The sequence below is a fragment of the Gallinula chloropus genome, assembly GCF_964237585.1.
Source record: "Gallinula chloropus genome assembly, chromosome: 10".
Lineage (NCBI taxonomy): Eukaryota > Metazoa > Chordata > Aves > Gruiformes > Rallidae > Gallinula > Gallinula chloropus.
This window is the reverse complement of record NC_140095.1, coordinates 16953814-16970068: the sequence shown is the minus strand read 5'-3', so window position 1 is coordinate 16970068 and position 16255 is coordinate 16953814. Positions and strand designations below refer to the sequence as shown.

General features: G+C 63.1%; 1 protein-coding gene across 1 annotated transcript; it reads right to left on the bottom strand.

The window, feature by feature from the left end:
* Positions 1 to 6409: 6409 nt before the first annotated feature.
* Positions 6410 to 15987, bottom strand: CDHR2 (cadherin related family member 2; the record flags this gene model as incomplete). Its single annotated transcript, XM_084268583.1, has 31 exons — positions 6410 to 6604; positions 6786 to 6846; positions 6951 to 7028; positions 7197 to 7310; positions 7466 to 7590; positions 7696 to 7756; positions 7842 to 7919; positions 8041 to 8115; positions 8263 to 8351; positions 8437 to 8539; positions 8721 to 8872; positions 8980 to 9029; positions 9290 to 9361; positions 9612 to 10232; positions 10318 to 10387; positions 10633 to 10869; positions 10975 to 11215; positions 11309 to 11370; positions 11625 to 11792; positions 12002 to 12157; positions 12249 to 12476; positions 12556 to 12662; positions 12853 to 12928; positions 13072 to 13215; positions 13293 to 13415; positions 13977 to 14066; positions 14586 to 14675; positions 14914 to 14967; positions 15236 to 15375; positions 15471 to 15539; positions 15942 to 15987. 31 exons carry the CDS (start codon positions 15985 to 15987, stop codon positions 6485 to 6487), a joined length of 3900 nt encoding a protein of 1299 aa, XP_084124709.1. The 3' UTR covers positions 6410 to 6484.
* Positions 15988 to 16255: the final 268 nt, after the last annotated feature.

The following is a 16255-nucleotide window of genomic DNA, read 5'->3' as shown; positions in this document are numbered from 1 at the left end:
ATGGGGGCACACCGGGTGCCAAGATACCAATGGGGATGGGGAAAGTGGGAGGTGGAAGGCAGTGCCAGCAGGATGCAGCCCCACAGCCCCCTGCCCTGGACATTGGGGTCCCCTTCTCTGCCAGTACTTGATCCTGTCTGTGGTGTCCCTTGTCCCCCCCCAGCATCTGTGCCTGGGGTTGAGGTTGGTTGCATACAGGGCACCGTGGGATGTAATCCCACTCTGTGCCCCACACCGTGCTCCCCCCAATACTGGGAGAGGGCAACTGGGCCAGGTCAGTGTTGCGGGACTGGGACCAGTGCACAGGACCATGGGTGGAGAGAAACAAACACCTCAAGGGTGGGACAGGCTGATGGGTGCAGCAACATGCCCCCATATCATCCACCCCAGGCACTCAGTGGGGTGCCTGGCAGTGACATGGGAGTGCCCCACTCTGCCCTGGGCACAGGCAAAGCAAAGCTTTTTATTTTATTTTATTATTTTCATATCCTGCCTCCCTATTTTTAGCCTTCGGGGTTTTGTTCCAGCCTGGCTGTTTACTGGAAGGAGCAATTCCAACCTCCCTTGTCTCCAAGCAACCAGGTGTGCCAGCTCCCATAGCACCAGCCTCACCCTATAGATCTATAGGGCTGGGGTGTATGTGTGCTAATATTAACCCCAAGATTGGGGAACTCTGTCTTGGGGTTAATGTTACCCCCCCACCCCCACCCTCCCACTGACCCTATAGATCTATAGAGCTCCTGCCCCAGTGCTGACATCCCTGGGACAGGGCGGGGATCCTCAGCCTATAGGGTGTATAGGGTGATGGGGTGGGGGGGATCAGGGGGAATGCTAGAGGGTTTTGGGAGCGGGGGGGGGGGGGGGTGTAGGGATGCAGGCGAGGCGGGCAGGCCGCCTTCCCCCCCGCAGTGCGAGCGGGAGTGCGTGGGAAGGAGTTAGACAAAGCCTGAGCCCGGGAGCAGAGGCAAGTGCTGCCGGGAGGGAGACGGGGACGTTCTCCCCTCCCCGTCCTCCCCCACCTTTGGGCGAGGGGTACGCGGGAGCCCACCTCCGTCCCCGCCGCAGGGGGAAGCGGTCCTCTCCATCGCCAGGTAGGAGGGGGACTGGGTTCCGTGTCGTTGTCCTCCAACCCACGGGACCCACGCTAAGGATTGGGGGGTCCCCGATCAAGCCGGTGCCGGCCACGTGCCCCGCTGCGCCCGGGCGCACAGGGAGGTGCCGGGGTGACCGTCCCTGGGGGACACGGGGTGGTGATGCTGGGGGGGTGCCGGATGGCTGAGGGGTGATGGGACGCTCCCAGGGTGGGGTGACAGCGATGACAGCAGGGGAAAGGGGGTGCTGCCCCCCCCCACCTTGCCCTCCCCCCCCCGTCCCCCCCTCCCCACTCCCCTCACTGCCCGGGGGCGCCAGGGCGGGCGGCAGCCGGGGGGAGCGGCCCGGGGCGCGGTACCGCCCCCGCCGCTGCCACCGCCCCACGCATGCTCGCCGCCGCTGCCGCGCCGGAGCCGAGCGGAGCGGAGCGGGACGGGGCCGGACCCGACGGGACGGGACCCGGCGGGAGGATCTGCCGCCGCAGGTAACGGCGGTCCCGGGACGCACGTGGCGAGGCCGGGACTCCCGGGGCTGGGACGGGCCGGGCGCTGCGGCCGCCGCCCGCCCTGTACCGGCACCTCCGGGGCGTGGGGCGGCGGCGGCGCGGGCCCCGGGACGGGCAGCGGGGCTGCGACGGGTTCCCCTCCCCACCGCGGCTTTGTCCGGGGTTCGGCCGGGGAACGGGAGCCGAGGGGTTGGGGGGGGGATGCACACGCGTGCCCGTGCGTGCGGGTGCGCCCGTAGCCATGTGCTGGCGTGTGCGTGTCTGTGTGTGTGCCTGTGCGTGTGCACACGCGTGTCTGTGCGCCTGCACACGCGTGTGCCGGGGCTCGCAGCTACACGGTGGAGTAGCGGTGCCGGGGCAGCACCCACAGCCCCTCGGGATGCAGGGTGCTGGCAGGGCAGGTCGGGGTGCGGGGCAGGTCGGGGTGCGGGCTGGCACGGCTTCCCGGGAGTAGGGTGCTGCGTGGGGTGATGAGGATGGAGTGGGTCACAGCATTCAGGGCCCCGGCGTTACTGGGCGGTTGAGGGGTGGGGGGTGGTGTCGGTGCCAGCCGGGTCCCTGCTCCTGCTGCCTCCCTTGGGGGGGAATCACTCGGCTCCAGCGCCTCTGCCCTATCCAGGACCTGAGTGGCCGTGGAGGACTCCTGGAGAGCTCGGGGCTTCCCTCCATGTTCCCGCTCTGGGGCCAGGGAGAGTTTGGGGCCAGCTGGGTGACACCAGCCTGTGTCCCCCTGCTATGCCGGGTGCCTGCCAGCAGCCAGCTCTGACCATCCCAGCTGGAGCTCAGCACACCCTTGGTGTGGGGCGTAGGCACTGAGTTGGGAGTTCCCGTGGCCTGGGGCACGCATCACTCCCAGCTCCGGGGATGCTGGTCCCAGCAAGTGGAAGGAAATGGTCAGGCTGCCCCATGCCCCTGCCGTGGTCCCCGAGCCTGGATCGCCCTCACCCTCCATTGTGCCCCGTTTCCCACTGGCATGTGGGGGGTGTTGAGCTCCCCCAGGCTCTCAGCCCGGTGTCTGGGGTCACACTCCAGCTGCCGCTCTCTCTGCAGGGGTGCCTGTACCGTATCCCTCTGCTCCGGCAGCCGTAGCTGTGCCTGGATCCCGGTCTGGCTGTGCTGGGGAAGTCTGGCTTTTACAGTAGGCAGCCGACACTTGCCCCCTTCCTGTGGGGCTGGGCACCAGGTGCCCCCATGCAGACTGTGCCAGGACCGGTGGGTGCTCTGAGAAGCTGTCCAGCCTGTTGTCACAGGGGGCACGGTGAAAAGCAGTGGGTGACTGAGGGGGACTGGGGGTCTGTGTGCTGCTCCCCCCTCACTGCCCCATCCTCTCTCTTGCAGCCCTGCGGCGGGACTAGCATGGGAGAAGCCTTCCCTGGGCATGGGCAGCGCTAAGGAGCCCGAGGGCCTGCAGCTGCTGAGCCGCCAGGCCAGGGCTGAGGACACCTGTGAGCCCAGTGCCAGCTCCCCCGGCTGCCCCCCGGCCGGTGAGTGCCTGCCCGGCTCCGGCTGTTCCGCAGGGGGTCGTGCCATGAGGACCTGCTGCACCGTCGAGCCAGAGGCCCAGGGCACTGCAGCTGGCCCAGCAGTGGAGAAGAAGGTGCTGTCGCCGACAGGACCGGCTCCGGCCACGCTTCTGGACGCTGGTGTGGAGCCGAGTGCGGTGGCAGTGACGGGAGGCTGCGGGGGACCAACCAGCGCTGCCCCTGCCTGCGGTTCCACAGGGCTGGGGGGCCCCGGCACCCAGAAGGAGAATGCAGCCCCCACTAACTCCCTGCCTGAGCCCTGCCTCAAGGCGCCCAGCAAGGACATGGGGAGCGCGTCAGCTCCTGCCAAACACGTGGCGTTCGTGGAGCCCGCTGTGGGTGCCAGAGCAGCTGAGCTGCCAAGTCAGGAGCAGCCCCAGGGTGGCACAGGGATGTCCCCGAGTGCTGTCCCCCAGCCGGGGTGCAGTGAGGCTCCCAAGGACTCTCAGGGGGGCACGGTGGACCCCCCTGGCACCAGCACTGTGGGGAGTGGGGACCGAAGCAAGACAAGGCCAAGCCCTGCAGCTGTGGCCCAGGCCAGAGCTGAGGGGAGACCAGCCCAAGGTGTGGATGCCGGGAGCAGCCAGCAGCCCCGGACAGCCAAGCTGCTCTGCGAGTCCTATTCCTTTGAGGTGACCCCACCGCAGGATGCTGGGACACAGGACACGGGGACGCAAGTGGACAGCCGAGCATCCCTGGTGTCGGTGGCCTTGAGCCCCATGAGCCCCCCAGGCGGGGCTGCTGCCTTCACCTTCCCCAAGAGAGAGCTGGGCTCCGCTGCCCCCCCACGCCTGGAGCCCTCCAAGAAGGACGCAGAGATGCAGGTGTCCATGCCCGTGGAGACCCGCTCGGTGGCCACGGGGCCCATGACACCGGTGGCCAAGTCCCCGCAGACCTCGTATCCCGAGGTGCACGTGAAGGGGACAGTAGCAGAGGAGGCTCCGGAGCCCATCCGGGAGGTGAGCTGGGATGAGAAGGGGATGACGTGGGAGGTGTATGGGGCCTCCATGGAGGTGGAGGTGTTGGGCATGGCCATCCAGAAGCACCTGGAGAAACAGATCGAGGAGCATGGGCGGCAGGTGGTGGTGACCCCGCAGAGCACCCGCACGGGCTCCATCAAGGGGGCCCCCCGCAAAGGCGAGGCCAAGAGGCAGCCCAGTGTCTTTCGGGCTCTGCTGCAAAACGTCCGGCGGCCCCGGTGCTGCTCTCGCACCAGCCCCGCCATGGAGTGAGCCCCTGCCCACGCCAGCGGGGCAGGGCTGGCACGGGGAGGGATCCCTGCCCCAGCATCCCAAGATACCTGCTGCCAGTGTGCGGGGCTCCTGGGGCCGGGGTGGGTGGTGATGGAGCACTACATCTTCTTCGCTGGGGTCCCCCTGCCAGCCTGGCCCCATGGAGGTGTCCTGGGACACGGGGCTGGTGCCATGTCTCTGCTTGGTGGCTATTTTTTAGCATGAGGGAGCACGTGGCTCCTTCCAGGCAGAGGCGGCTGCTCCAAGGGCACCTCCTGCCCGTGGTACAGGTCTGGTGATGGCTCAGAGTGGGCACAGGCAGGTCATTGCTGGCTTCTCTGAGCTCTGGCTCAGCTTGTGCCCCAGGCAGCAGTGTCACTCCCTGTGCTGGAGTGATGGTGGTGCCACCCCTTTGCTCTGACCAGCCCATGGCTGTTCACACGCGGGTCCTGGTGCCTGCCCACGGTGGGGCCTTCCAGCCCAGCCTGCCACAGCCCTGTCCTCTCTGCTGTGGGTGCCCTGGAGCTGGGAGGATGTGGCTGTGCAGAGACAGCTCTCTAATGGGAGAGACTGGGGCTGACCACGCCTGTGGTGGAGAGCCGCTGGTCCCTGCCACCATGGCTGCAGGCACTTGGAAGTCTGTCCCTACGGCCCCAGCCGCTCCCTGCCCAGGGGTGGCCCTCGGAGCCCAGGGTTCCTCCTTGCCACGGCTGGTGGTGGGGATGAAACCTGCCCTCCCACAGGGCCCGTCCAGTCTCCCCAGTGCTGGAGGGGTCCTGCGTGCTGGAGATGTGGATGTGTGTCCCCTCAGCCCCGCCGGCTGCTGTCCCCCCACGGCATCCAGGGATGCGCCGGCTGCCGAGCGCTGCCACTTTTTACAGCTGGGGTTTTACAGGGTGGGGGGAGGGGGGGCTTTTACTGAACTGTGTTTGCATTTTTTGGAGCTTTTTAAGAGCCACTTTCAGACGTGTGCGTCGTGCCTGGAGCCACCTCCTCCCCGGTGGCCTGTGGGGCCGTGACCCTCTTTTCAAACCCTTTTCCCATGTTGCCTGCACCCTGCTGGACTGGAGAACGTCGGGAGCGAAGGGCCAGCGTGCAAGGGGGTGAGCATCTCCACGGCTGGGTGAGCATCCCCATGGCCAGCAGCACCGTGGCATCCCGCAGAGACCCGGGACCTGGCCCTCCAGCCTGCCCTGGTGCAGAGGACAAGCCTGGCAGCGCTGCAGCAATCTGGAGGGTGCTCAGGCCTCTGCCCAACACCTGATGGGCAGGAGGCTGCAAACGGGGAGTGCTTGGACAGCTGCACCATCCCCTCTGGGCAAAGGTGCAGGGGGGCTTGAGGTGCCAGGGACACCAGTGCGGCTGCTGCCTCTCCCTAAGGGGTAAATCTTGCCCCCCTCACACCCCCCTTGCCGTACATCCAGGGCTTGTTTTGGCCCTATGGGGATGTCTCTTGCCCTGGGGGGGTCTGTGAAGGGCTTGCTGAAGCGCCAGCCTGCAGCCAGGGCTGAGGCCGGTGCTCGCTCTGTGCCGCGGCACTCGCCCGGATTCAGCTCTTTGTGCCTTGGGCTGCAGGAGCAGTGCCATGGCCATGTGGGGAAGAGCAGGGGCCCTGGGGCATCCCCTACACCACCCTGCACACCCTCCCCACAACTCCGGCCCCACACCGCCAAGATTCAGCACTCTGATGCTGCAGCTTCATCACCTACTTTCTTCTTTCCCTCTTTGTTTCTTTTTTTGGGGGTGGTGGGGAGGAAGGGGGTGGGAGGACCAACCTGTCAACGTGGATGTTGGGTAATAAAACCTTGCACAAACCTCTGCACAGGCTGCCTGCACCTCCGTCCCCAGGGCTGAGCAGGGACAGGGGTGCAGCCTAAGAAGGGTCCTGTGCACAAGAAGCCAGGCTGAGCTCCATGGTGGCACTTGCCTCCCCCTCATTGCCAGCCTGACCCAAAACCAGCACCTTGTGCCGTGAGAGATGACCCAAAGCTGGCTGTGCCCCTTTGCCAGGCAGGCTGATGGCTGCAGGACACTGTGACACACATAGGACAGGTTTATTGTCACACTCTGAACACGTCACCGAAGAAGCTACCCGAGTCCTGCTCCAGTGCTGCTGCGCCCTGCGTGTCCGCTCACAAGTCTGTGGTGTTGACGGTGGTGTTGATGTAGGCGGTTTTGGTGGGGTCCTTCAGTTTCAGGGCAGCCACCAGCACCTCTTCATCAGTGGGCTCTGTCAGCTGCATTTTGCCCTGCTGCAGGAGAGTGTGGTCAGATGGGACAAGGATGCTCCTGTCCTGCCCAGGAGCTGGGGGCTTTCAGGGGGATGGGGAAGGACAGGAGTCCAGCAACCCAGGGACCTCAGCAGAGAGGGGGGAGAGTGGGGTGCAGTGGGAGGACTCCCTGCTGGGCACCAGCAGCTCATTGCACACTCACCTTTTTATTGAGGTCATCACCCCCAGGTGCATTTACTGTGTTTTCATCCAGGGAATTCGTGCTGCGGAGAATGGAGTGGGAGGAAGTAGGAGAGGGCCTTGGAACTGACAGTGGGGATGCAGGGCAACGGCCTCCTGGGCTTTGGGACCTGCCCGCAGAGCTCACCTGGCCACAGAGTTGGAGTCCTCATGGAAACCCAGGTCATGGGAGGGATCGAGCGAGAGGTTCAGCATGGGGTTGGCCCTGGCCAGGAATGGGTAGCAGATGAAAAATGATCCTGTGTGGCTGTAGTGCCAGCCCAGGGCTGCTGTGTCCCCTTGGCAGGAGGGGTGTGACAGCGAGCCCTGCAGCCCCTGGGTGTGGGGAGATGGTTGGGTACTCCCCTCTTGCTGCAGGGAACCCCCCACTCACCCCTCAGCATTGTACTGGTTGGTCCCAGGGATGCCAGCTCCCTGCTGTGCCGTGGCAGGGCTTAATGTTGTGGCCACCTTCAGAGCCTTCATCGCACTCAGCTTCCTCTTGTAGCTGCAAGGAGCAGACACAGGATGGGTGAGAGGGGCAGGGGGAGACGGGTCCTGAGATGGGCAGGAGCAGGATGGAGGGTAGGTGTGGGTCTGGGGGGTGCCAGTGAGGGTGGGGGCAGTGGAGCTAGGCAGAAGGGAGTGCGGGCGGTATGGTACCTCTTGGTGGTGAGAACCAAGGCCAGGGTCATGATGAGGATGAAGAGGACCAGGAACACTGCCAGCCCAGCAATGATGCCAATCAGCTCCGCCTCCCTGTTGGGCTTCGTCGTCTCCCCGGGGCCCTAATGCAGAGCAGGGCTGAGGACACAGTCCCGGCCAGCAGAACACTCCCAGCCCCAACCCATGGGGCTGGTGCTTTCTGCACCCCTTGCCCATCCCCAACTCACGATGATGGCCAGGCCCAGGTTCACCAGCTCAGCCAGGATCAGCGGGTCGGACTGTATGAGCCTGCCAAGGAGAGCAGAGGAGTGAGCGGCAGGGCCGGCGCGGGCGTGCGGCAGCGCCCGTGCGCAGCCCCTGCCCTGGCACACACATGCTCAGCTGGTTGACGTCCAGGGCGGTGCCGTTGCTGTAGACAAAGTACGCCTCCATCACCGACTTGGCTTCCACCCTGCGGGATCGTAACAGAGACGGGGTGAGCAGGGTGCAGGGCATGGTGCCCTGCCCCAGGGTGACCCCCTCCGAGGCCACCACCACGTCCCCTTCCCCACCGCCTGCGTGGCTCCACTCACTGGGTGGCACGGGTGTCCTCAATGCTTTGGATGCCTACCACGTAGACTCCTGCTTTGGTCGCGGCGGTCAGTGCCCTAGGAACAGGAGGGATGGAGGAGTCTAGCCTGGTGTCCTGCCACCCCGCTCAAGGGGACAGGAAGCAGCTGGACCCCCAGCAACCCCTGGCTCCAGCTGGAACCTTCCAGCACCGGTCCCTGCCCGGGCAGCCATGCACCCCTTACGCTTTGATCGTTTCGGAGTTGCTCTGGACTTCGTTCACTGTTGTCACAAACTGGAGGCGAACGCGGTAGCTCTGATCCACTGCAAAGATCTGCGTGGGGAGAGCAGGGGTGAGCAGGGCTGGGCAGGGTACGGGGTGTCCCCAGATGGTATATGGGGATGGGGGTGACACTCACGTTCAGCACGGTCTGTGTTGTGTGTGTTGGTGGTTCTCTGTCCTGAGCCTCTACTGTCACCTGGTACTGCCCCTTCAGTGAGCTGTCGAGGTTGCTGGCCACCCTGTGGGGACAGGGACATTAGTGATCCCATGGGATACCCCTAAGAGGACACAGATGTCCCCCAAGCTCCAGCCTGCCACCATGACAGGGGCAGGAGCCCAGAATGGCTTTGTCCTGTTTCCCTGTGGCAGGCAGGAACTGAGCCACGTTCCCCCCACCCCTGCCCATCCCCATGGCCTCACTGGATACTCCCAACGTAGGTGTCCTGCTCGGGCGTTGTCACCACCTTGAAGAGGTTCTCGAAGGGCCGGGTGACCCCGTTGTCCTCCACAAGCACCACGCTGACAATGGAGAAGGTGATGGCTCCCTTCAGCCCTGAGTCAGCGTCTGTGGCCTGCAGAGACACAGCGTGGTGGGAGCATGGAACGGCCCCTGCCTCCTGTGGCAGGGATGGGGAGCCTGGCTCTGCAGACTGAGAGATGTGTACAGACCCCCCCTCACCTTCACAGTAGCAACCTGCAGGTCCACAGGAGAGATTTCAGGGACGACCACTGCCAGGGACAGACAGATGGAGACAGTGTGGTCATGCTGGTGGGCAAGCCTCATGCCCACACAGCCCCAGGGTGCAGCAGAGCTCTAAGCATCCCTTCACTGCACAGTCTTCATGGAAAGCATCAAGGATCCCCAGGATTCCCCAGGATTCCCAAGGATTCCCCCTGGCTGGGGGAAGGTCCCCACTGCTGGGGAGCATGGTGGAGCACATGTGGGTGCAGAGAGGAGCCCACAGGACGCACCGGCCCAGGCTGCTTACCAAAGGTTTCCGAGATGGGCAGGAAGACTGGTGAGTTGTCATTCACATCAGTGATGTGGATCCTCAGGGTTTCTGCAAAGGCCCCAAAGCAGAGCTCTGGTCACCAATGGAGCGGCGCTGCAGCACCCTCTCCTGCTTCCCCAGGAGTCCCATCCCCCCAGCACACCCAGGTCCCTGTGGCAGGGACTAAAAGAGCTGGGGACACCTTCCTTCCACCGGCTCCCGCCCTGCTCCCCGCAGCCCCTCCTGGAAGGTGGGAGACAGGTCCCACCACCCACCGTGCTCAGGGGCGATGGGAGGAGAAGGGTGGTGGGTGCCGTACCGTTCTGGCTGTAGCGGTTGCCTTTCTCAGTGTACAGGTCTTCAACCCTCAGCATGAGCACCACAGCATCACACAGCTCGTAGTCGATGTCCGAGCTGTTCACCAGCACTGAGCCGTTGGGTTCCAGCACAAACCAGTCCCAGCACACATCCCCAGCACTGCTCCCATCCTTGAAGCAGGTCACTGCCAGCTCCTCAAAGACCAGTGAGTGGTTGGTGTCTGGGTCAGAGGCGATCAGGGTGTGGACCAGCCCCTCCTGCGTGCCGTTTTCGCTCACATATATGTCCTGCAGTGAGGCTGGCAGGACGGTGGGGGACTCATCGTTGATGTCTAGGATGTGGACCACCACTGAGACACTGGTCTCAGCCTCATCCTCAGCCCCATCCGCAGCTGTGTTCTTCGCCAGCACCTCCAAGGAGAAGAACTTCTGCTGCAGGGTGTCATAGTCCAGGGTCATTTCGGGATCCACAGTCAGCTGCCCTCTATAGTGCCCTAGCCCCATGCGGATTGAGTGGATCAGGAAGTTGCTGGAGCCACTGCTCCTCTGAAGCGTGAAGGAAATGCGGGAATTGATATCTGTCCGATCAGCGTCCGTGGCCTCCACCTCACCCACACGAGACTCTGCAGGAGGAGACAGACACTCAGAGGCCAGTGGGCACTGACTGGGACATGGCTGGTCCCGGGTGCCTGGCCACACAGCTTCTACCTGGAGATTCTTCAAAGACTGAGAACTCGTAGGACTGGGCGAGGAACACGGGGGTGTTGTCATTTATGTCCTGCAGGAGATAAAGTCCGTGGTTGTAGCTGCTCCAGGAGACAGGGTCCCCCACAGCAGGCTGGGGACAGGAGTGTGGTCCTGCCCACAGCAGGAAGCACACAAGTCTTCTCCTGCCCTTTGTCCCTACAGATAATCTGGGGACAAGGTGGCCCTGCCACGGCCAGGGTTCCCATATCCCTGCCCTGCCCTTTCTTCCCACCTCCAGGTACCCGTCTGCCCCAGTGGGTCCCTGCTTGGACTCACCCCTACAGTGATGGTAACGTTCACCAAGGTGCTGAGCCGCGGCATGCCATGGTCAAACACCTCCACTGTCACCACCACCTGCCCCTGCTCATCTTCCAAGGCCTCGCGGTCCAGGGGCTCATTGCTGTGCAGCTCACCAGTGGCTGCATTGATGCTGAAGTTGTTGCTGAATGGTCCTGGCAAGATCTGGAAGCCCAGCTGGCTGTTGGGGTTCCCAGGTTCATCATTGTCAATGGCCTGAAAAGGTCAGGGGTTGGAATGGGGCTGTCCAGAACCCTGGGGACAGTCCCTGTGCCTCTCCAACAGCTTCCCACTACCCGCTCCACCTCCAGCAGCACATACCTGGATCTGCACAGTGACGTCCTGTCCCTCTTCCACCGAGATGAAGTAGGAGCCGGTGACGAGGGGCGCATTGTCGTTGTCATCCAGCACAGTGATCTCCAGCACAGTGGTTCCCACAAGTTTTCCCCCATCCTTGGCCTGGAGGTTGGCGTAGTAGATGGAGCGAGTCTCCCGGTCCAGCAAGCTGCTGTTCCATACCAGCACTGCCCCGGTCGTGGCATTCACCGTGAAGACTTTACGGCTAAGGCACAGACAAAGCTGTCACCAGAGCTTAGGCCTGGAGCCCCCTCGCCAGGACAATGGCCTGGTCATGGCTGGCTGTACCCCTACGTACATGCTATCCGGGAACAGCTCGTAGGTGATCTCGCCCATGACACCACTGTCTGGATCATAGGCCTAAAAGAGAGAGAGGGAAACATCTGGTCAATCCCCCTCTGCCCCTAGGGCAGCGATGAGCCCGGGGTGCTGGCTGCTGGCAGTGAGCACCCCAAAAACACGGCCTGATGGCATGTGGCCCCACAGCCTGTGTTCCTGACAGCACTGTCTCCTTTCCGTGTGCACTCAACATAAGCTGGACCAGCAGTACCAGGCATGCCCAGTGCCCTGCTTGGGGGACATCAGCTGTCCCTGCTCCCTGCCCCGTGTCTGACCGTGATGTTTGGGGAGATGATGGTGCCGTTGTCACTGTTCTCCTTCACGGTCAAGTTGTAGGTGCTCTGGGGGAACTCGGGGGTATGGTCGTTGGTGTCGATGAGATCGATGGTCACGGTGGCTGTGGAGCAGCAGTCTGCGGGGTTCCCCGTGTCATTAGCAATAACCTGCAGGATGGAGAAGGGACAGCATCTCATGTGGTTCTCCAAGCATGAGAAAGAGACCGGTCACTCTCCGGCCCAGCTCCCCTGAAACAAACAAGCTGCCAGGGCAGAGCCATGTTCTCCTTTGGTTTTTGAACCCTGCAGGAGAAGGGCTGTGTCCCCTCTCTGTGCTCTGGCACATACAGGGAGCAGGGACTGTCCCCATGGCAAACCTGCACCGTCATGACATGGCTTATCTCGTAGTCCACAAGATCTGGGGCTTGCACCAGGATCTGGACCTCCCCCGTGCCGATGATTTCTGTGGGGGAGACAGTGAAGGCACTGGCATTCGGACCCTCCAGGTGCAGCTCATATTTGCTGTTGATGCCCTGCCAGGTAGAGATGCACAAGAGTGAGGATGAGTGGTGTAGCCAGGATGGACACCTGCACCCCTGCCCAAGACCCTGGACAAGCTCTTACCTTGTCCGGGTCACGGGCGATGATGCTGAGGTTGGACACAGGCAGTCTGGAGGAGGAGTGCTCTATGATGCTGCCCTTGAAGTTCTGGGAACTGGTGGAGAAGTCGCAGCTTGGGAGGAAGCAGTCGTAGAACTGGGGCTTGTTGTCATTGATGTCGGTCACTACAACTGTCACCAGGGTGCTAGCCTGGGCCACCTTGTTGTTGATGTCCAGGTTCTCCTCACGTGCCTGAGCAGGAAGAGAAAGCAGGTTGGAGGGGCCCGGGGAGAGGAAGAGGATGGGGTTCCCCTTGCTGCCTCCTACTCACTGTGACTTCCAGCAGCATCTCCTCACTTGGCAGCTCCTCACGGTCCAGATCCCCACTCACGGTGATGGTGCCCGTCTCAGCATCGATTGCAAAAGGGATGCTGGCATCTAGGGCAAGGGGACAGCAGGAACCAGCCATAGCCACTGGGAAATGCAGGCTTGCCCTTCCCTCCCACTGCCAGCACCCAAGAGCCCAGAACCAGTCTCCACGATGTGCCTTGCTGCCTGATCACCCCCGCTGCCCACCTCCCCCTGCCACTGCTCACCCCCTGCCCGTCTCCCCCTGCCCCTCACTCACTGGTGATGCTGTAGAAGATTTTGTCATTCACTCCTGTGTCTCTGTCCATGGCAGTGACAGTCAGCACAGTGGTGCCCTGTGGGGACATGGCCATCAGGGCAGCACCCATGACGCACCTCCAGCCACCCCCACGCCCTCTGGCTCTGACACCCCATGACATCAGAGCCCCAGGGAGGGCCAGGGGTAGGGACATGCTGCTGCAGCAGGCAGCTTCCTTACCAGGTCACAGTTCTCGGGCACGGAGCCTGAGTAGGGCTCATTGAGGAACCGTGGGTCCAGGTTGGGTAGATCTTGGATGGTCAGGGTCAGGTAGGTTGAGCTCTTATGGAAGGTCAGTACGTTGTGCAGCAAACCCCCACCGTCCTGGGGAGTAGAGCAGCTGTTGGTCCCACAGCACCCTTACCTGGCAGACCTGTGCCCCTGTCCCAGCTGGCCCCCACCTGAGCAAGGATCTTGAGCTGGTAGAAGGTGTTCCTGGAATAGTCCAGTGAGCCATTGAGTATCACGTTTCCATTGGGCTGGATGTAGAAAAGCTGGAGATTCTTCATGTTGTCTGGGATCACCTGGGCAGAGAACATCACCCTGTGTCACCAAGGCAGGGAGCAGAAATGCCCCAGCAGACATGGGGACTTAACACTCATCCTTCTGCCAGGCTTGGCTAACACAGGCTGTGGGAACCCCTACAACCACCTCCTTCCCACCCTGCAGCTGTTAAGCACCTTGCACCCGTTGCCCAGTGGGTGCAGAGCCAGCCCTCCTGCCCCAACACACACCCTGCTCCACCAGCCATGGGGCTGCCCCGTCCGAGTCCCCCAGCATCAATGACCCATGGAGGTGGCTCAGGGCTGGGTTTTGGGTATGGCATGCCCCACTCTGCGCTGCTCTGCTGCTCTCCAGCAGGCATGAACCCTTCCTGGGTGCTGGGGAGTGGGCAGGCTCAGCCTGGGCAGATACCAGAGCCTGTCCTGACTGGTGTGCGGTTGAGCCACGTTGTCTGCCCGCTGGCCCACAGCATCTGCTGGGGAAGTCCTGGTACCCCCAGCACCCCCCAGCCCTCCACACCCCAGCAGACTGTACCCCCAGCCAGGGCAATGCCCGGGGTGTTGGGACTCGCCCACACTCACCTCCTCGATGCTGTAGCTGACTTTGGAGGAGTTCCCGGTGTCGCTGTCATTGGCAAACACGGTGTAGATGACGTTGTTGACTGTCATGTTCTGGGCACACAGAGGGGTGTTGGTGGCATTGCCAGGAGAGCCAGGGGTGGGGGGTGCTGGGCCCAGCCTCTGCCAGCCCTGCCCTGGGGTGCTCTGGCCCCACAGGGCTCCAGAGGCTGCCCAGTGCCACAGGCCACCACATGAGGAGGAGCTGTTGCCCTTGCTCATGGTGGGCAGAGCCCAAATATCCTCCATCCCCCTCCCTGGGGCTCCCTGGGAGCAGAGCCTGCACCCCAGCGCTGGGGCCGCCCGAGGGAGGTCGGGCTCAGCCCCACACCCCACCTACAGCCGGGTCTAGCCCAGGCTGAGTGGCAGCTCAGGCACTCCCTGGTCAGGTACTCATTGCCAGGGCAGAGTCCCAGCCACACACACCCAGGCACATGGTAGCTGCACGCCCAGGCGTGGGGTCAGCCCATTCCCGGTGTGCCATTGCCCAGATGCGGGAACACTTGTGACACAGGAGCCACCCAACACCCCTGCCCTTCTGCCCTCCAGCACTGGGAGGTCCTAGGGAGGTACCTCAGGGATGGAGGCTTCATACGGCAGGTTCTGGAAGACCGGGGCGTTGTCATTACGATCGTCCACGATGACTGTGAGTTTTTTTGAGACCTAACGGGTGTCAGAGAGGGTGTGGGATGGGTGTGGGAGATGGTACCTAGCAGAGCTGGGTGCCGCCCCAACACCCCATGCCCCTGCCAGGTCCAAAGCCAGGCAGCATCACCCACCCCTGGGCAGAGCCCACCTCCAGCCCCCTTCCCCACCAAGCCTCATCCACAGAAACCCTGGCCCCTTCCCCGTCCCCATCACGCGCTGCAGCCACCCACCCAGCCCGTGCCCTGGCACTCACTTCATCGTTTACCCCATCGAACACCCCGATGACGATGGTGAGCTTCGGCTGGAACTGCAGGGACACAAGGCAGGACTTGGTCAGGGGCAGGTTGAGCTTGGTCCTTGGATGGCTGAGCCCTGAATCCCTCCCACCCGTCGCCCCCAGGAGCGATGCTCCTCCCAGATGGCTCACCCACCCATCTGGGCTGTGGGGCCAAGGAGTGACCCCCCAGTACCACCATGAGCCACACTCCTACAGGACTCACAGCTCTGTCCTCCATCCCTGTCACCCCAGACCTGCCAGCTTGGGCAGGGACATTTGCCCTGGGCTTTGCCCTCACCTCACGGTCCAGGGAGTTCTTCAGCGTCACGTTGCCTGTCTGGGAATCAACAGAGAAGTAGAAGGCCTCTGCCCCTGTGATGCTGTAGGTGAGCTTGTCCCCATCCACGTCAATAGCTGTCAGCTGGAAAGCATGCTGGCCTGGGGACACCAGCAGTGTCAGCCCCTGCCCAGCTCCACACCCCCCCACCCACTCCTCCAGCACCCCAGGGGCTCCCCGAGGCTGCCCCACTCACCCAACCCCAAGTCCTCAGGCACGTTGACAATGAAACTCATGTTGAAGTAGGGGGCTGTGTTGCCTGAAACTACAAGGAAGAGGCGTTCTGAGCACCATCCCTGCGCCAGGCTCTGCCCGCCCCCTGCGCCCCTGTGTCCTGCAGCACCTACCTAGCTCCAGCCCCAGCTCCCAGACATGGTTTGGGTCTCTGGGGGGAGGCAGGGGAACCCACCACCCTTCACCATCCTCATGCACACCTCCCACCTCCAGACCATGCTTGGCTTCCAGCTGCAGCATCCCTGCTGCCCAGCCCGCTGCCCTCTCTGCCCTCTCCTGGGGCAGCAAGGTCTCCCTTGGGTCTTCAAGGTGCCAAAGGCAGCTGTTTTGGTGGTACTGGCTGCCCTCAGGGATTTCAGAATGAGTGCTGGGGGCTGAAAGCATCTCCCACGCCTCCCACCCACCCAGGCTAGCTGCCACACAAAGTCCTCACCTGCTGCCAGGAGGAAGGGGAGCAGCACCAGCGAGCGCCATGCCATCCTGCCAGCAAGCCTGTGGGCAAACACCAGACAAAGAGTGCCTTGTAGCCACCTGCTCTCACCAGCCCCACCCCCCCAACCCTTCTTGGGGAGCAGCCCCTGGGGCAGGAGTGGCTCTGGTGGGGACAGTCCCCTTTGTTGCAAGCACCAGGCTCACAACCTCTGGCAGAGGCTCTCCATGGACATGTCAGGGGGGGACAGGGTTGGCTTCCAGGTTCTGGAGACCATGGGGGTGCTTGGGGACCCCAGAGTCCTCTCCTGGGCATGG